The 21,064-nt window shown below is 39.2% G+C and overlaps 1 protein-coding gene across 3 annotated transcripts in view; it reads left to right on the forward strand.

Moving 5' to 3' along the window:
- The window catches only part of LOC121330810 (cAMP-dependent protein kinase type I-beta regulatory subunit), a 190,071-nt gene that overhangs the window by 56,470 nt on the left and 112,537 nt on the right, over nucleotides 1-21,064 (forward strand). Inside the window, exons 1-2 of one of the 3 annotated variants that reach the window (XM_041277620.1) lie at nucleotides 14,954-15,056; nucleotides 16,267-16,437. In XM_041277620.1, the coding sequence (XP_041133554.1) occupies nucleotides 15,027-15,056; nucleotides 16,267-16,437 (201 nt within the window). In that variant the 5' untranslated portion in view covers nucleotides 14,954-15,026. Of the gene's footprint in view, nucleotides 1-14,953; nucleotides 15,057-15,086; nucleotides 15,363-16,266; nucleotides 16,438-21,064 lie in introns of those variants that run through there. The other 2 variants (XM_041277621.1, XM_041277619.1) reach the window with 2 other exon arrangements.

Here is a 21,064-nt window from a genome sequence, read left to right on the forward strand (position 1 = left end):
TCTCCTTTCTTCTGTCCTCAGTCCAGTTGTTTACAACTGTGCTAGGGTTAACTTCGTCAACTATTTTTTAAATTTTAGAATTCAATGAAGTCCCTCCTACTTCCTTTTTTAGGCTAAATAGTTTGGTTTGACCACAGTTAGATGAACACGATGACACACTGGGAGCCTCCACTCCTATAACATACAGTGCTGTGAAAAAGTATTTGCCCCTGTCTGATTTTCTGCATTTTTGCATATTTTTGACACTGAATGTTATCAGATCTTCAACCAAAATCTATTATTAGATAAAGGGGACCCTGAGTGAACAAATAAAACAAAATGTTTATACTTGTTTCATTTATTTATTAAATAAAGTTATGCAACACCCAATGCCCCCGTGTGAAAAAGTAATCACCCCCTTAGACTCAATAACTGGTTACGCCACCTTTAGCAGCAATAATTGCAACCAAACACTTCCTGTAGTTATTGATCAGTCTCTCACAGCGCCGTGGAGGAATTTTGGCCAACTCCTTCATGCAGAACTGCTTCAACTCAGTGACATTTGTGGGTTTTCGAGCATAAACCGCTCGTTTCAGGTCCTGCCACAACATCTCAATGGGGTTTAGGTCTAGACTTTGACTTGGCCATTCCAAAACTTTAAATTTCTTGTTCTTCAACCATACTGATGTAGACTTGCTTGTGTGTTTTGGATCACTGTCTTGCTCCATTACCCAACTGCGCTTCAGCTTCAGCTTCAGCTCAAGGACAGGTGGCCTGACATTCAACGGTAGAATTCTCTGCTATAGATCAGAATTCATGGTACCTTCAATGATGGCAAGTCGTCCAGGTCTTGATGCAGCAAAGCATCCCCAAATCATGACACTACCACCACCATGCTTGACCATTGGTATGAGGTTCTTACTGTGGAATGCAGTGTTTGGTTTTCTCTAGACATAACGTGGCCCATGCTGGCCAAAAAGTTCCACTTTGACTCATTTATCCATAGAACACTGTTCCAGAATTCTTGAGGATCATCCAGGTGCTTTTTGGCAAACTTGAGACGAGCATTCATGTTCTTCTTAGTAAGCAGCGGTTTCCGCCTTGCTACTCAATGCCATGAATCCCATTTTTGCCCAGTGTCTTTCTGATGGTGGAGTCATGAACACTGACCTTAGTCGAGGCGAGAGAGGCCTGCAGATCCCAGGATGTTGTGCTAGGGTTCTTTGTGACTTCCTGGACGGTTTTACGCCTTGCTGGAGAGATTTTGGCAGAACGGCCACCCCTGAGAAGATTCACTACTGTCCCAAACTTTCTCCATTTGGACAATATGGCTCTGAATGTGGTTTGGTGGAGCACTAGAGCCTTAGAAATGGCTTTGTAACCCTTTCCAGACTGATACGCATCAAAACCTTTTTTCTGGAGGTCTTCAGGAATTTCTTTTGATTGTGGCACGATGTGCCTCTAGAAATTGTGTGCTGACAAATTCACTCTGATGGTAAGGGCCAAAGTTAGTCAGATTTATATTGGGCAGGGTTGGCCCAAATCAGGCCTGATTTGTTAACCAAAGTATTCAAACAGATTACCCAAATTATCCCTTTAATTGGGTTGAGTTAACTAGGGGGGGCAATAACTTTTTCACCTGAAGATTGCATGTTTAATTACCTTGCACACCAAACAAATGAAAGAAGCGCCAAACTTTGGTGTCATTTTTTCTCTCAAACTCCCTCTGTATGCTACTACAACCCACGAAAAGATCTAACCAAAATCAATGTGAAAAATGTGCAAAAATGCAGAAAATCAGACGGGGCAAATACTTTTTCATGGCACTGTACACCAATAAGGAGTCAGACCTCTTAATCTGTGATGTGCAATGAAAACATTTTGCAGGACGTCTGCTTTCTGATTAATTGCAGAAATTGGCTCCAAGCTGAAGCAGAGACCACAGGAACCCACAGCATATCTGATGATTTATGAAATTAATTATTGCATAGTTGTTTCCAATTTCCTTTTATTATTATTATTTTTTTTGTCTGGGAAGAGCAAACGTGGCAAGACCGAGCCCCAAAGTTCAGGTGTTAAATGGGCTTTGAAGTCCCCTCTGTAACCACAGAAAATACAGCTCTCTGATTCTTAAATAATGAAATTGAAGTTAAACCAGACTATATTGACTGCAGTGGACTCCACATTATTGTTAGCCCTCCTCTGAATCATATTGTAACTAAGTTGTAGAAATGAGTGGTAAACATGAGAATAGAGTTGGGGTTTCACTGTGAACCAGTTCTCCATGTGCACATTTTCTTTATAGTCATTTCATCTCCTTTATTCACAAGTCAAGTTCTGTAAAGTAGTTTTAGCTAACCAAATCATCATTAATCTAACCTGTTGTGCACTTTCAAAAACTATATAGGTCTCAAATGTATGAGAGTGCACACAGGTAGGCCTATTTTAAAACATGACATCCCTTACCACACAAGGTATATAGATATCAGGAAATCTGTTACTGCTTCACTTCCTGGGTCATGTTACTGGTTGAAAGGTTATCAATCAACAGGGGAAGAAGCTGACTGATTATTGTTAAAAAAAGATGACCCTGAAGGAATGGCAACAAGACTATGTGAAAGCAAAGTTTGCAAGCAGTTACCATAACCTGTTGTAGTACTAGATGTTTTAAAAAGAAAATATGTTTGCTAACTTGTCTCTTTCAGAACTGCATATTTAACACCCATATAGTGAATGGATGTGCATGGACCTATTTTGTTTTCTGTTTCTCTTTTAATATGCACTGAACAAAAAACTGTATTTAACAACGTATCACATCAGGTTTCTTGATGATGGCCAGGATTGAGGTACTGCTTTTGTTAATCATTCACTCGACACACCCTAAAGCAGCTGTGCGGTTCAGTTAGAACCTATGACTGGTTACATTTTTTCTTGCCAAAACTGGGCCAAGGTTGACTTTTGTTTCCTGTAATAATGTGTTGTTGCTATAAGAACATAAGAAAGTTTACAAACGAGAGGAGACCATTCGGCCCATCTTGCTCGTTTGGTTGTTAGTAGCTTTTTGATCCCAAAATCTCATCAAGCAGCTTCTTGAAGGATCCCAGGGTGTCAGCTTCAACAACATTACTGGGGAGTTGATTCCAGACCCTCACAATTCTCTGTGTAAAAAAGTGCCTCCTATTTTCTGTTCTGAATGCCCCTTTTTCTAAACTCCATTTGTGACCCCTGGTCCTTGTTTCTTTTTTCAGGCTGAAAAAGTCCCTTGGGTCGACACTGTCAATACCTTTTAGAATTTTGAATGCTTGAATTAGGTCGCCACGTAGTCTTCTTTGTTCAAGACTGAACAGATTCAATTCTTTTAGCCTGTCTGCATATGACATGCCTTTTAAGCCCGGAATAATTCTGGTCACTCTTCTTTGCACTCTTTCTAGAGCAGCAATATCTTTTTTATAGCGAGGTGACCAGAACTGCACACAATATTCAAGATGAGGTCTTACTAGTGCATTGTACAGTTTTAACATTACTTCCCTTGATTTAAATTCAACACTTTTCACAATGTATCCGAGCATCTTGTTAGCCTTTTTTATAGCTTCCTCACATTGTCTAGATGAAGACATTTCTGAGTCAACAAAAACTCCAAGATCTTTTTCATAGATTCCTTCTTTAATATCAGTATCTCCCATATGATATTTATAATGTACATTTCTATTTCCTGCGTGCAGTACCTTACACTTTTCTCTATTAAATGTCATTTGCCGTGTGTCTGCCCAGTTCTGAATCTTGTCTATATCATTTTGAATGACCTTTGCTGCTGCAACAGTGTTTGCCACTCCTCCTACTTTTGTGTCGTCTGCAAATTTAACAAGTTTGCTTACTATACCAGAATCTAAATCATTAATGTAGATTAGGAATAGCAGAGGACCTAATACTGATCCCTGTGGTACACCGCTGGTTACCACACTCCATTCTGAGGTTTTTCCTCTAATCAGTACTTTCTGTTTTCTACATGTTAACCACTCCCTAATCCATGTACATGCGTTTCCTTGAATCCCAACTGCGTTCAGTTTGAGAATTAATCTTTTGTGCGGGACTTTGTCAAAAGCTTTCTGGAAATCTAAATAAACCATGTCATATGCTTTGCAATTATCCATTATCGATGTTGCATCCTCAAAAAAATCAAGCAAGTTAGTTAGACACAATCTCCCTTTCCTAAAACCATGTTGACTGTCTCCCAGGACCCTGTTACCATATAGGTAATTTTCCATTTTGGATCTTATTATAGTTTCCATAAGTTTGCATATAATAGAAGTCAGGCTTACTGGTCTGTAGTTACCTGGTTCAGTTTTGTTTCCCTTTTTGTGGATCGGTATTACGTTTGCAATTTTCCAGTCTGTCGGTACCACCCCTGTGTCAAGAGACTGCTGCATGATCTTGGTTAGCGGTTTGTAAATTACTTCTTTCATTTCTTTGAGTACTACTGGGAGGATCTCATCCGGCCCAGGGGATTTGTTTATTTTAAGAGCTCCTAGTCCCTTTAACACTTCTGCCTTGGTTATGCTAAAGTTATTTAAAACTGGATAGGAACTGGATGACATGTGGGGCATGTTGTCAGTATCTTCCTTTGTAAAAACTTGTGAAAAGTAATCATTTAATATATTTGCTATTTTTTTTTCTTCATCTACGATTTTGCCATTTGTATCTCTTAAACATTTAATCTCCTCTTTGAATGTTCTCTTGCTGTTGTAATATTGGAAAAACATTTTGGAATTGGTTTTAGCTCCCTTAGCAATGTTCATTTCTATTTCTCTCATGGCCTTTCTAACTTCCTTTTTGACTTGCGTTTGCAGTTCTGTGTACTCTTTCTGCATACTTTCTTTTTGGTCCTTTTTTAATGTTCTGTAAAGTGCCTTTTTTTGCTGAATATATTTTTTTTAATTGATCTATTAAACCATTTTGGCCATTTAGTTTTACATTTAGATTTGTCTACTTTAGGGATGTAATTGTTTTGCGCGTCTAGTACTACATTTTTGAAGAACAACCAACATTCTTCTCTGGGCGTTTTCTCTATTTTACTCCAATCTACTTCTATTAGTCTCTGTTTCATACCTTCATAGTTTGCTTTTCTAAAATTGTAAACCTTAGCTTTAGTCATTACTTTTGGGGTTTAATAAAACACTTCAAATGAGACCATGTTGTGGTCTGAGTTTGCCAGTGGTTCTCTGACCTCTGTTTTAGTTATTCTATCTTCGTTATTTGAAAAGACTAAATCAAGGCATGCCTCCCCTCTAGTCGGTGCCTTCACAAATTGTGTTAGGAAGCAGTCATTTGTCATTTCCACCATTTCTATTTCATCCTTCGTGCTACCCACCGGGTTTTCCCATTTTATTTGGGGGAAGTTGAAATCCCCCATTAGTATGGCTTCTCCTTTGCTACACGCATTTCTAATGTCATTGTATAACAGATTATTGTGCTCACCGTCTGAATCTGGCGGACTATAGCATGCTCCTATTATTATGCCCTTTTGAATTTTTGTCTGTTATTCTGACCCATATTGATTCGGTTTTATTTTCTTTGTCCAGGTTTAACACCTGGGCTTCAAGACTGTTTCTTATGTATAGCGCTACCCCTCCTCCTCTTCTGTCCTGCCTGTCTTTCCTATACAGTGTATACCCACAAATATTATATTCGTCCCCATCACTCTCAGACAACCACGTTTCTGTAACACCTATCACATCATAGTTACCTGTTAGTGCAGTAGCTTCAAGTTCTAGAATTTTGTTTCTGATACTTCTAGCATTTAGATAAATACATTTAATGGTTGTCTTACCTGAGTTGTTGTTCTTGTTTTGATGCGGTCTCCCTTCCTTTCTAGTTTAAATGCTTCTGAACCTGCTCGAGGATCTTTTCTCCAAGTAGACTGGTTCCCTTGTTATTTAAGTGCAGTCCATCCCGTCTATACAGATAGTCCTCGTTGTAGAATGTGGTCCAATGATCAAGATAGGTGAAGCCTTCCCGTGTGCACCACATCTTCAGCCATGCGTTTTGATTAATTATTTCCAGCTGTCCATATGGTCCTTTGCAAGGTGCCGGTAGCATACCAGAAAATACCACAGTTTTGGTTTTCTCTTTTAATTTCCTTCCTAGCTCTCTGAATTTGTTTTGCAGGGATTTTGGTCTGTCTCTTCCAATGTTGTTTGTACCGATGTGGACGACTACTACTGGGTCGTCTCCTGTTCGTTCTAGGAGCCTGTCCACGTTCTCAGTGATGTGCTTGACCGAGGCTCCCGGAAGGCAGCACACTGATGTAGTAAGGGGGTCCAAACTGCGAATTGAACTTGCTGTGTTTCTCAATATGGAGTCCCCAACAATCATGACCTCCCTTCTTTTTGCTGTCTGGTCACCACTGTCAATAGGGTCCTGGATGTTGTTCCTTTCATTCTCTTGTTGTTGGTTCTGCTCATCAAAATTCTGCAGTGACTCAAATTTGTTGGTTGTTTTGATTTCTGGTGGTTGTGTTTGACGAAGTTTCTTTTTTTCCCTGCTTCTGCCTACCTGAACCCAGCTGTTCTGACCTTCTATCTCCCTGGTGGCTTTCAGTCTGTTAGGGGTGATGCAGACTTCCATGACTGCCATGGGCATACAGTAATTAAAGTAATTGTAGCTAACAAAATAATTTCATAAATCTTATATATTTTGCACTTCCATTAGTAAAGTCTCAATTGCCCGGTTTTGAAAGAAACATGTATAGCATATTAAAACATGACATCAGTTACTAATTTAATTAAGTTTGTGGAAGGGTGAAAGGCCTGCCGGTGCCCGTGTGTGTGTGGGGTGGGGGGGTTAAATTCCTCCCTGCAAAATCACTTGGGAATGTGTATGGAGCCGTCATTTGAATACACGATTAAATGATTGATTAGTCTCCAGCCACATGTGTTTTAAAAAGTGTGATCACGGGTGTCTGTGTAGATTAGTGATGGTGAAGGATGTAAATAAATGCTTGAAAACGCTTAAACAATAAGGTTCTGGTCTCCGCGTCTCATTGCCGATGCTGTCTGATCACAAGGTTGAAGGGAGTTTCTGTGTCTTATTTTCTAGTTATCTCTTTGCACTTGTATATTTCTTTTCACTACTGGGTGAAAGCATGTCGATGCATCTGGTTGATTTTAAATAGGTAATAAACCAGTGGAGGGGGGGGGGGGGGGGGGGGGGGGTATACAACAGAAACACTTTTTCAAAAATAAGCTATTTCATATACAGTAGATTAGAGACTACAACACTAACTGAAAACATTGTTTGCTAACAGAAATGTGTTTAACCATGTGCAGTAACAGATATCATGTTTTAAAATACAAATGTAAGTTTACTGTAAATGTTCTTTCAAAACTGGACATCTAAGAGTTATATAAGTAATCACTTTAATTACTGTTAATAAAGCACAGTGCATACAAATAACACATTGTTAGCACAATTTTTTCAGAAAGGAAAAGGACACTGGTAAAGTTACCCAACAAGAAATTAACAGAATTTAGAGGCTTGAAATTTCTGTCTCTTTGTTTTAGAATTTTAACTTTTTTATTCTGTTCAGGATTTTGCTAATAACAGTACTGAGTAAATGCAGCATTGTGTCTTATATATTTTATACTCTAATATGCAGCAACGTAAAGAAATGTATGAAGTAAAAAAAACTAACAAAAAAAAATGCATATCACGTTCTTTCAGCTTTGAGGGCTAAAAGGGCCTGATTTCCAGGTTGCTGAACCTGCAGGCACAGTTGCTTCACCTGTCTCCTACTTCGCTCCCCCTAATGCCCCAGATGTTGCTGCACTGTCGCCAGACTTCACAAGTGTTCCCCACTCTTTCCTACTTCGCTCACCCTGGTGAACCAGACGTTGCTGTGCTGTCGCTGGACATCACAGTTGTTCCCCCCATTGCCTGCTTCTCTCCCCCTGGTGAATTAGACATCACCTCGCCGGCTCCAGCTCTTACACCTCTGCCTCTCTGCCATGTCGCCATCCCTCTTTCCCTTAGTGAAGGTGCTGGAATGTGGACCGACCTGCCCTCGAACCAAAGATGGTCTAAAAAGGGATCATGTGGGGCTTGAGGGAAAATGGTTGGGTTTTAAGGGGGCCTTGAAATGGCTGTGTACTGTGTACAAGGGGGAGGATATGTGGTCGAGTAGGAGGAGGAAAGGGAATAAATGTACAGGACTACATTTCCTAGAATGCTGTGGGATGATTGGCTATTAAGCCAATGATGAGGGACACCTGCCTGTAATTTAAGCAGGCAGGTGTATATAAAAGCAGGGTCAAAATGTGTGTAGAAGGGCTGTCTGCGTCTGTGAAACCTGTGTGAGCAAACCTTAAGTAAGGTATTGCGTCCTATGTGTATTTGGTTACTGATAAACGGATTAGCTGTCTGGGTTAGATATATTTTTTTAATGTATTAATGTTATATAACCCCCCTGTGTACTATAAAATGAGTTCACACCATGTGACTTCTTCCACATATGTTTTTCTCATTCTGTGGAGATACAAGATACATATTTCAAAGCCTTCAGCTGTTTGATGATACTGTGTGTGAACAACTGTTCTGATTTGCAGGGGGAGGAAACAACCCCTTGCATAATACTGACATTGCCCTCATGCACTGTAGACCCTGCACAATCTGTCATAATTGGATAACTACTAAAATCACGGTGGTCTTCCTGTTTGTTTCAGTCCCGGAAGAGCTGTCTTTGTGATTCTCAAGCTGTTTAAAAGACATTCCCATCAATATTTTAACAAGACCACCTTGCTCAAGGTGTGGCTGTCTTTGTAGGTGGTTATGGAGGTTCCAGGCCGTGAGCAAAATAAACACCCTAGTTCTCTCAGCTATGTAATTTATAGAAATTCAAGCAAATAAAATATCCTGGAAACAAAAACCTCTGCACACTTCTCCTGTGTTATGGCTACTGAGAATTCCCAGGGCTGCTAGCGGTGGGGAAAGTCTGGAAAGGCCCTTCCAGAATTTAATGTTTCCTTGACACTCTATCAACACTTGTTCTATGAAAAAAAACTCCTCTCATGGAATAAATTTGATTATTTTGTGACACCCCATGGCTCAGTTTTTTCCGTGTGTAGCCTGAGGACAGAATTAATTCCATCTTTTAAAAGGGGACACTGCAAGCTGTGTCTTGTGATGCTGGCTGCTTACATAATTTCTATACAGTATTTCTAGGAAAAGGCTTAATAAGAATATTTGCAAAAATGAGGAGGCCATTTGACCTATCTGTTCTCTTCAGTTTCCTAGTAGCTGATTGATCTCAGAACTTCTAAGTGATTCAGCATCCACACATGATTAGGTAACTCATTCCTTCCCCTCACCACTCTATGTATGAAGATGTGTCTCCAAAGCATTAGGGCAAAGTCTGTCGCCACTTAATTTCCGTTTCCTCTGGTCCTGGTTTTGTACTATGCTTTTAACTATTGGTTCTGGTTAATTATGTCAAGTCCTTTTAAAATGTTAAAGACATCTATCCCCCCCCCCCCCCATTCCCCCCCCCCCCCCATTCTGATTTCAATTTCAAAGTGTTTGAATTGATTTTAATGATTTAATAAAATCATTAAATAATTACAGATAACAAGATAGTTCCAAAAATGTTCTCTGCCGTGCACATCCATTTATTGTATTGGTCCCAAATACGCAATTTGGAAACATGATGGGGCTGATTTTTAGGAAATGTGGTTAAACTCAGACGTAAGGGCAAAGTGCTTTAGCATTGTGCTGTACCTTTCATGTTGTGGTTTTGAAAGGGGTTTGAGGTGAGCACAGCTGAATTCCTTTCGCACCAGTGAAGAAAGAGGCAGAAGCTGCTAGCAAATCAGGAGCACTTACATTCCATTTAAGAAATTTTATGAACAGAAAGCTGCTTTCTTGCCATATCACCATTTGTTAATGCAGTATTTAGAAATATTTACATTCATTGAACAATTGTAGCATATGTGACTGCAGGGTTTCATTATATTCATAATCATTATTTTTATACTTCCAGCTTTTGTAGGATAGAGCAAAATCGCTCAAAGCTAACATGTAGCTCAGACCACACTCAAAGTTTTGCTGAACTACCACAGATGGAAAAAGACGGAGCAAAGTATCACCAAAATCACATTACCAGACAAAGGGGTATAAGGATTCACCAGTACAGACTAAAGGCTTGGTTCATTCGATACACGACCAGCCCTTTTGCTACAAAACAATATGAATACAAGGTGACTTAAACTCAGAAATGTAGGTACAGTATACAGTTTATTGAGAAATAAAGTGGAGCAGGAGCAAGATATGTTTTCCTTCCTGTTGCAGCAGGGAGATATTGCTTACGTCACTGAAGCACGCTCATTGTAAGAATTACAAGTCCCTATTGGAACCTATCAGCAGCAGCTACACTTACAGTGCCTATAGAAAATCTACACCCCCTTTCAAAGTTTTCACCATTTGTTGCCTTATAGCCTGGAATTAAAATGCATTAAAATTGTTTTGTTTTTTTTTCATTTATCTATACATCCTACCCCACAACTTCCAAGTGAAAAAATATTTTAGAAATTTGATGAAAATTAATTAAAAATAAAAACTGAAATAGCTTGGTTGGATAAGTGTCCACTCCCTTGTAATATCAATCCTAAATTAGCTCAGGTATAACCAATCACCTTCAAAATCACACACCAAATTAAGTGGCCTCCACCTTTCTTAAATTGTAGGGATTCACATGATTTCAGGATACATTCAGCAGTTCCTGTAGGTTCCCTCTGCTGGGTAGTGCATTTCAAAGCAAAGACTCAGCTATGAGCACCAAGGCACTTTCAAAAGAACTCTGGGACAAAGTTGTTGAAAGGCACACATCGGGATGGGTATAACAAACAAGTGGAGGCCATTCGGCCTATCTTGCTCGTTTGGTTGTTAGTAGCTTATTGATCCCAAGCTGCTTGATAAGATTCTGTGATCAATAAGCTACTAACAACCAAACAAGCAAGATAGGCCAAATGGCCTCCTGTTGTTTGTAAACTTTCTTATTTTCTGTGTTCTAAAAGAATATCAAAGGCCTTGAATATCCCTTGGAGCACGGTCTAGGCGATTATTAAGAAGTGGAAGGTGTATGGCACCACCACCACGACCCTGCCTAGATCAGGCCGTCCCACCAAACTGGATGACCGAGCAAGAAGGAGACTCATCAAGAGGCTACCAAGAAGCTAATGGCAACTTTGCAAGAGCTACAGGCTTTTATGAATTTGTCAAGGAAATTCATTGTTAAATTCGTTTTAATATAAGCATTTCTCATATATTTAATTCTGTTGTCTGTGTGACATCTTGTGGGGATTGGGTTGTTAACACTGATTCCAGAACTAACTGTGTTCAGTCTTTTGAAGCTGGCCTTCCAAAATGTTATCTGATTGTCTGGTCTCCTAAGGTGTTTTAAAACTTAGCAAAGCAAGCTGTAGTGACGATGCAGTTGTTGCCAACAGCATTCACAGAGATACTGCACTGCGCTGCTGTACAGTTAACTTCAACAGACAGGACGAGCCTGTAAAGAAGACATTGTTTTAAACGTTACACCAATAGAATAAGTATTAAACTTATATTGTGTGTTTACAAGTAACTGAACTGAAGCCATGACATTGATATCGTCACATGAGTACTTAGCCACTTGGAAGGTGGAGCATGTATATGTAATGCGTAATGAACTATTAAGACTGCTTCACTAATGCAAAACTCTGTGATCAGAGTTTTGTGTCTTACAACAAATACACATTTATGATTGATTTGAAATACTTAAACATACATAATATTAATTGTTAATCTCTTTTCATTGTGAATCTAGAGATAATTAAGCCAGAATCGCTAGTTCTTACTGAGGTATTGTGTTTATTATGGTTAATAATTACATTGTGAGGTATAATGGGTATTTTCTTTAATGGTAATTGGCGAGGACACAGTTGTGACATAAATCCTAGATATACAACGTAAATATGCATGACAGACTATTGAAAGTGTGCATGTGACAACAATATTCCAAGCACTCCACAAATCTGGCCTGTATGGTAAGTGGCAAGAAGAAAGCCCACCTTGAATCCCGTTTTGAAGTTTGCAAAAATTTTGTAGTCTGATGAAACTAAAATTGAACTTTTTTGCCTAAATACAAAGTATTATGTTTGACACAAACCCAGCACAGCGCATCACCCAAAGAACACCATCCCTGCTGTGAAACATTGTGGTGGCAGCATCATGTTATGAGAATGTTTCTCATCGGCAGGGAATGGTGCACTTGTCAGGCTAGAAGGGAAAATACATGGAGCTAAGTACAGAGAAGTCCTTGAGGAAAACCTGCTGCCCTCTGCAAGAAAGCTGAAATTGGGACGAAGTTAACCTCTTAGCATGACAACGACCCAAAGCACACAGCCAAAGCTGCACTGGAGTGGCTAAGGAACAGAAAGGTAAATGTCCTTGAATGGCCCAGTCAGAGCCCTGACCTAAATCCAATGGAAAATTTGTGGCATGACTTGAAGATTGCTGTCCATCAACGCTCCCCAGGGAACTTGACAGAGCTTGAACAGTTTTGTAAAGAAGAATGATCAAATATTGCCAAGTCTCGGTGTGCAAAGTTGACCTATCCCAACAGACTCGCAGCTATAATTTCTGCCAAAGGTGTTTCCACCACGTATTAACTCAGGAGGGTGGATAAAAACATTTTTCCCCTTAGCAGTGTGGAGTATGGTGTGTAGATAAGTGGGGGAAAAAAATCCTCATTTACATGCATGCAACTCTGTGGCACTGACACAACAAACTGTGAAAATAGTTCAAGGGGGTGAAGACTTTCTATAATCTTTTTAGAATGTCAGTGACAAAACATTCTAAATGTTTCAATCACATCATCTTCTATGATAACAGATTACATATGTTAATATCATATTTCTTCTGTTTTTGATTTTGATTTTAAAGAGCTCTACTATGATGCTGGGCCTGACGAAGCAAAGAGTACACAAAACACACTTTCAACTTGATTAGATGTAGCCATTGAACACAACATGCAACAGAAACTCATTTTAAGTTTGCACTGCTAAAATGGCTGTCACAAATAAATAACGATCAGATGAAAACAAAGATAAACCCTTACCTGTCAACATTGATTTTTCAAAATAAGGGAGCTTTTGTAAACTAAAATCTTAGTGGCCTAAATTCAAGTGATTACCTATGTAAGGCATACTACTGTTCCACTGTATTGTTTGGTAGAATGATAGACTGTGATACGGTACTACTTCTATTTGCTTTTAAAAAGGAAAAATATTGAACAGAAAAACAACCATGAGATGTTAAACAAATACGTTCTTATTGTACTGTAGTTGTAGGAGGCTGATTTGGCAGCAGTCAATACTTTAACAGATCCACTGTAGTACGTTTTGCACAGCAAAACATACACATTTGGCATTGATACTTTCATCACACAACAAAACTAAATGCTGAGTTTGATACTGCACATTGACCATCAAAGGACGAGCTACGGCACCTACTTTCTAACGAGAACAAAAACTTTAAATGCCATCATAAAAAATAAAAAAAAACAAAATACACAGCAACATGGTATTGCAACGTTATTCATTGCACTGCACACAATATTGCGGATCAATAATACCAATGTCAGTAACATTTCATAGTCGACTATCTTCTATTTTAAATGAACAAATTATTGCTTTATATAAACACATACTATCAATCAATCTGAACTTCCAAAAGCAATGTTGATGCTGAAATTGTAATAGAAACACTTATCTTTCACTATTTGTTTGACTTAGACTTCCATGCAGAATACTTTGCAATTTGTGAGTCTAGGAACATATAGCTTCTGCATATGTAACTTTCTTGTTATCTCTGTTTTTCCTTTGGCAATGGAAGATGTTACTGAAGCGCTGTTTTTTTGAGTGTCAAAGGCTTTTGTGTGTTTTTATGATCTTTCGTGCTTGCTCCCATGTCCCACCGTTAAACTCAGTCTTGCATAGTTTAAAGATAGTATGTCTTTTCCAATGTTGCTTGGCATTATGTGGTAATACGTTGTTGTCGAAGAAGCTCAATTTGTATCAGTATTTTAATTTATTTATTTTTGCCAGACGAGGAGTGCTTACCTCCCGCGCAGTTATTGTAGATGTTCAAGTATGTGAGCTTGCCTTGCACACCGAATGCAAACCTACCACAGGGCTCCCCTGGGTCCTAAACCCAGCCAGGTACAGGCGGGTATTGCAGTAACCACAGACTGTACGTAACACTGTATCCATGATTTTAGGACCTGAAATGTTCGCGAGAAATTGACTTTTGTAAAAATTAAAGGTTTGCTGACCTAAAGTATTTTTAATAGTTTTGAGCAAAATATGGGAGAAAATCTCTCGTGAGTTGCCTGGGAGAAGTGTCCAAAAACAGTGTCCACAAGAAGCTTCAAATCTAAAATGTGGGATCATTTTTTTTTTTTCTAATCTAAATAAAAAAAGAACTTAGATTGATATACCACTTGCGATTTGTAAAATACGCTGCAAAGAAATTAACTTCACCCTCTTCCTGTGATCTGCTGGTAAAACAATTCAATTATGCCAACAAGCTGACATTCATTTTATTTTCAAAGAAGTGCACCATTGTAGCTGATTCTAGTGCCTAGGACTGGTTCTTCCTTCCCATCCCCCAAATGCAGTGGTGTTGCAGTGCTCTGAACAATGTCATAGAAGGAAGGTACATTCTGATTTATTCAAATGGTTAGTAAAGATTGCAAGAGAGGAGTGTTCAGTGAAGCTTGATCTCACATTGACAGCTTGTGACGTAGCTGGCTGCTTGAGCATGCAGCAGTGTTGTTAGAATCTATAATCAGTAGCTGCCTGCACGTCATTGTTATTAATGCAGGGGCTGACGCTCATTGCTGACAGGACTGTGGCGCATTTCCTTTGCACTCAGAAGGGGACAGCTATCTTGTGAATAGCCAGGTTGGATGATGTTGTGCTCCTGTGTATTATCTCCTGTCCATTCTAACAGCGGTTGAGATGGCTCATTGTCATGACAGCAAACGACTGGTGAGGTGTTTACTTACGAGATCTGATCGAGGATTCGAAGCCTGCTTTGTTTGATAGTTGCTATCTGAGGCTCAGGAGAGCAGCAGCATTATTCTCATTATTAGCCTTTATTATTTGTGAAGTCCAACAGGCTATGCAGGATGTCTTCTCATGAGCTGGATGTTTTAACAGGGATTCCTTAGTTCAGTAATGGCAGGAGCATTTCAGCCACATACACCTGTGCGTGACAGAGCTACTGAGACAGTGGCTTGCTGTGGGATTAAAAGAGTTAGCTAGGAGACCTGGAGGAGGCTACTGAATGGCATGGTAATTATTATTGTTATTATTAATGTTGTTGAAATACAGTACATTACACAGGCGTTTGATTCATGCAGGAATCTGTGTTTTTAGTTCATCGTTGCTCATATACTTTGTTCAGAAATAACTGTTAATTATGAATCAATTCAGGTTGCTTTTTATACATTATCCTGTGTGTTTCTTAGCCATTCTGCACCAGCACTGGTGGAGTAGTGAGGCTGGGTTCCTTCCTCAAACCCATGCAGGTGTTTTGTATTCAGCACAGTAATACAGCGGGTCAGCATTATGGTAATATATGCTTACTGCACAGAAGTGAGATAGAAGTGCCCTAGTCTATGGGCTTCAGACCAGTTCAAACCCATCCTATTCAGTAAAATTTGTGGTGGCTTCAATGTAACATACACCTAGGGTGCTTGTTGTTGGGAGTGTAAATCAAATCCAGTATTTAATACTTAATTCATGTTCAGTTAGAACAATACAGAGGGCTCCTCTTAAACAGCATCCAATATGAAAAATGTACAGTTGATACCCTAATGTCATAATAGGTCACAATACGAATCGTGATATGATATGTACAGTATCACGATGATGGCTAATAAGATCAAATGATCATTTAATGATGGACTATTTTGTTCAAAGATTTAAAAAAATAGTTGGAGAGTGTGTATTCATACCAACTATAAAACACACTTTGAACTACAATGAGCTTTATTGTGCTTTTTCCAAATGAAACATACCTCTATTAAGATACGATATCTTGTACAAAAAGTGTCACGATTCATCCTTGAAGAATTGTAACACCGCTAATGGACACTATAAAAACTCTACTCATTCTGTACAGATGGTGTTATGTAATATCATTTTGAACCAATTTAAGTTAATGTTAAGATTCTTTCTTTTCGCCTCATTTTAGGAAGAATGCAAACAAATTTTGGCTCGCCAGAAGTCCAACTCGCAGTCCGATTCTCACGACGATGAGATTTCACCTCCGCCCCCCAATCCCGTTGTGAAGGCCCGTCGCAGAAGAGGCGGGGTCAGTGCTGAGGTGTACACTGAAGAAGATGCCGTATCCTACGTGAGAAAGGTAACCTACTGCTTGATAATGTAATTGGCCATGCCTATTTGGAGTAAATAGCTTTGAGAATCTAGCACTGAATCTTGTATTGCTGTGAACAATTGCCAACCAAGAATTGTTGCTTATAATACGTATTTAAAAATTGTCAAGAATATTTGTGTTCAGGAAGAAACTCGATGTAAAGTTTGAGTTTGGAGTTGCATTACGGTATGAGACGTAAAGTCTGTTATTAGCTACATTTTGTTCAAGGTTTTCACAGATGTCATGGTTTTTATGAAATGTACCCATTCCCATGTAATATGTAGTTCCCCGTGCAAGTTCAGTATGCAAAAGATTTTCATGAGCATTTCGTCTCAAGTGCTGTGGTGCCTCAAGTATGATCCACTTACTAGCAATGCAGAATGGCTGGGTATGACATTTTCTCTCCAGGTTAACCTCAAATATAGGCTACACAATACCTACAAATGTACAGAAACACACTGGACAAAGCATGGAGTACAATTATACTGTATTTTAAAAAAAAAAGGAAATCTTTCAACACATTACCGCTATACCGCTGCAATCGTCTTTTCAGTGAACACTATTAAACCACACAGAATTCACAATGTAAAACCACACAGAATTCAATTCAGTTCAATTCAATTTTATTTTTATATAGCCCCTTTTTGCAACAAGTCGCCACAAAGCGCTTCACAAAGACAAAAACAATACATATTACTGAACAGTAAGCATTTTAAAAAAGAACAGAATAAAAACAAAACAATATATAAACTGTATTATAAAAATATGATTTTCATATAGAAAAAAATAAAATAAATAGGTTAAAAAAAAAGCAAAAACAATGCGAACAATGTGGGGGCAAGAGGATATCAGCTGATCTGGATGAAAATGCTAGGTTATAGAAATTGGTTTTTAGTCTAGACTTGAAGATGTTGACTAATGGGGCTTCTCTAATTGTGATGGGTAAGTTGTTTTTCTGAATAAAGGTACAGACAGTAGGCCAGCATCCAATGATTGGAGCGGCAATTGGAGGCATAGGGTTTCAAAAGATCTTTAAGGTATGGAGGTGTGAGACCATTTAAAGCCTTAGAAGTTAGCAGCAGTACCTTAAAATCTATTCTAAAACTAACTGGTAGCCAATGCAAAGATGCCAGCACCGGGGTGAAATGCTATCGCATCTTGACAGAGTTAAAGTTCTAGCTGCAGCATTTTGTACAATTTTGAAGGCGAGAAATAAGGTTGTGGTTAGTAAAGACCATTGCAATAGTTAATCATAGAGGATATAAAAACATGCATTGATCTCTCTGCATCCTGCCTGGAAAGAATACCTCTCAGTCTTGCAATATTTCTTAAATGAAAAAAGGACATGTTTGTGACATTTTTAATTTGTGCTTTGAAAGAAAGTTCTGTATCAAATATAACACCTAGGTTTTTTACTTCAGCTCTAAAATCTGTACAGAGTCCATCAGATAAAACATCAGTCAAATGTGTATCTTCATGTTTTCTCTGGGGCCCCAGTATCATCACTTCTGTTTTGTCTGAATTTAACATGAAAAGGTTACTAAACATCCAGTTCTTAATGTCAGCAAGACAGGTATGCAAAATGTTAGCAGAATAATGTCACCCAAGGGTGACATATAAAGAGAAAATAAAATTGGGCCAAGATTTGAACCCTGAGGGACCCCACATGTAACCTCTGACAAAAAGGAGGTCTCCTCTTCAATTTTTATAATCTGAAATCTGTTTGAGAGATAGGACCAGAACCAAGACAAGACAGTGCCTGACAATCGCACCAAATGTTCAAGACGATCAATTAAAAGAAAGTGATCAATGGTGTCAAAAGCTGCACTTAAATCAAGTAAAACAAGAACCGAAGGTGAGCTCAAGTCAGAGGACAGCAGAACATCATTAACTACTCAGATTAGTGTTGTCTCAGTACTATGATAGGGCTTAAAGCCAGACTGAAAATTCTCAGAAATATTCTGTGTATCAAGAAATCTATTGAGCTGACCAGCCACTGCTCTTTCTAACACTTTGGACAGAAAAGGGAGATTGGAAATAGGTCTGTAATTATTAGGACCGGTGGGATCAAGGGCGGGCTTCTTAAGAAGAGGTTTTGTTACTGCAGTCTTAAAGGAGTCTGACACAATGCCTGATAAAGAGAACTGTTTGTAATATTTAAAACGGTGGTATTTATTTTGGGTATATCTCTTTTAAAAAAAATATGGTAGGAATAGGATCTAATGTGCAAATTGTGGATTTCAGCTTTCTGAATAAGGAATCCAGCTGTATCAGTATCAGTAATTTTATTTGCTGACAAGTCTAGGTTTAATACAGAGTTACTAGTCTGATTTCTAATGTCAGTTTTTAAAAAAGTGATTAATAAACTCGTCAAAGCTTACTGAGAGGGTATTCTGTGTAACACATTCCGATTGAGGAGTTGTTAATTTTGCTATTGTCTCAAAGAGAAATCTTGAGTTATTTCTGTTTTTATCAATAAGATTTGATAGATAACTGATTTAGCTTGAGAGTGCAGCCCTATATTTAGAAACACCGTCTTTCCAATGTAGATAGTGTACCTGGAGTCCAGTAGCTTTTTATCTACATTCTACTTTACGACAGATACATTTGTATATGCATGTTGTTTCATTAAACCAGGGGCAAAATCTTTTTGTTGATAATTTCTTATGTTTATAAGGTGCAATACTATCGAGTGTATTTGTAAGAGTTGTGTTGTAACTATCCACCAGCTCCGCAACTACTCCTGAATAAGTGAGTGCTGGAACAGTCAAAACTTCCAGGAACTTATTAGCTGTTAATGCATTTAAAGTTCTAGTTTTAACACAACATGGGATCTGTTTTATCGATACTGGCAATAATATATCAAAGATAACAGCAGAATGATCTGAAACTGTTAGATCCTTTATGGAAAGATTCTGAATAGTTAAACCACAAGATATAACCAGGTCTAGAGTATGGCCATGAACATGAGTAGAACCCGTGACATGCTGAGTAAACCCAAACGATTCCAGCACTCCCAAAATGTTTCTACCACGGGGGTCACTGTCAACATTAACATGCACATTAAAATCACCTGAGAGTAAAATTCTATCGTGGTTCACAACAACCATAGATAAAAACTCAAACTCAGACAAAAAAAGAAGATTTGATCCAGGGGGGTGATAAATTACAGAAACTATAATAGGGTTATGGCCAGGGATCATAAAAGACAGAAGCTAAAATGTAGTGTAGCTCTCTATTTTTTTGGAATTAAAATTGAGATATTTTCCAAAAATTGTTGCAATGCCACCACCTAGTCCCTTAGGACGTGCCTTCTGAACGAAAGAAAAGCCTGTAGGACAGGCCTCTACAAGGGGTGCGTTATCATCTTGTTTTAACCATGTCTTGACTACAGTTGAAATATCTACTTTTTCTTCGAGGACAAAATCATTCATTAAAACACGCTTGTTAGCCAGATATCTTGTACTCAGCAATGCACAATGAAGTGTGGTTGTGGTACATTGGCAGTGGGTGTTGTTGTAATACCTTTGACTAGATTCTCAATACATGATTCCTGTAAAGAAGGTAGAGATTGACAGCAGGGGATTGACACTACTTCAATTGGGTAAGTCATTTTAAAAGACTGATCAGGTGGTAGAAGGGAAACATCCAGTCAGAGATTTTTAAAGTAATTCTCTATATTTTCTGCAAATCTAATTGTACCTTTCCTGTTTGGGTGTAGACCATCCTTCCTAAAGAACCCCGGTCTTTCCCAGAACTATCCCAATTGTCAATAAAACCCAAGTTTTCTGAAGCACACCAATCTGCCAACCAATTACTAAGAGAAAACAGTCCGCTGAAGGCTTCACAATCCCTCCCAATGACAGGTAAAGGACCAGAAACAATGATATTTTTACCCAAAAAATTCTGAGTTGACCTAAAACAGTAAGCTGTGCAACAGCAAAGACACATAACCATTTAAATGGGTTTCATTTACTTACTAGCTGCCTGTTACTTCTGTCTTTCTCAAAGAAAAAAAAAACTGTAAGGAAAAATAACTGCGCAAATAGTATTTTGAAGGTATGTGGATTCCCCCCAAAAGCAGCCATAACACACAAGTTCATACAAAAGGAGCAGGAGCTGCCTCTCCCTTCACCAAAAGGACCAGGGTGTGATGTTGGCATTCCTCAGCAGCCACTGCATAATCTGCTGAGGGGAGCATGGTAGAAAATAGCCCGGACGCCGCGGCCACTGCCAGTGGCCAACCACAGCACCACAACTGCCCTTGACTCCGCCACTGCCCGGAGATGCCTTCACGTCACCTCCCAGGGATGCCTTCACGTCACTGCCCCTTGGATGCCTGCCTCACTTTGCCCAAGGATACCTGCTCCGCATCGCCCTTGGTTGCCTGCTGCTCCGCATCGCCCGGGGTTGCCTACTGCTCCGTATCACCTAGGGAGGCCGTCGGCTCTGCTTTGCCGCAGGGAGCACTGTGGCCAGAGCCCCAGAAAGGGGGAGAGGTCAGGAGACTACCTTTCCCCGCAGCAATTATGCTGAAGGAGTTCTTATGGCTGGATCCCCACAGGAGGGAGCTGCCAGCTGTGAAGAAGGGGGGGGGGTTGGGGTGGTCAGGACC

Source organism: Polyodon spathula, chromosome 18, assembly GCF_017654505.1.
Source record: "Polyodon spathula isolate WHYD16114869_AA chromosome 18, ASM1765450v1, whole genome shotgun sequence".
Taxonomy (NCBI): Eukaryota; Metazoa; Chordata; class Actinopteri; order Acipenseriformes; family Polyodontidae; genus Polyodon; species Polyodon spathula.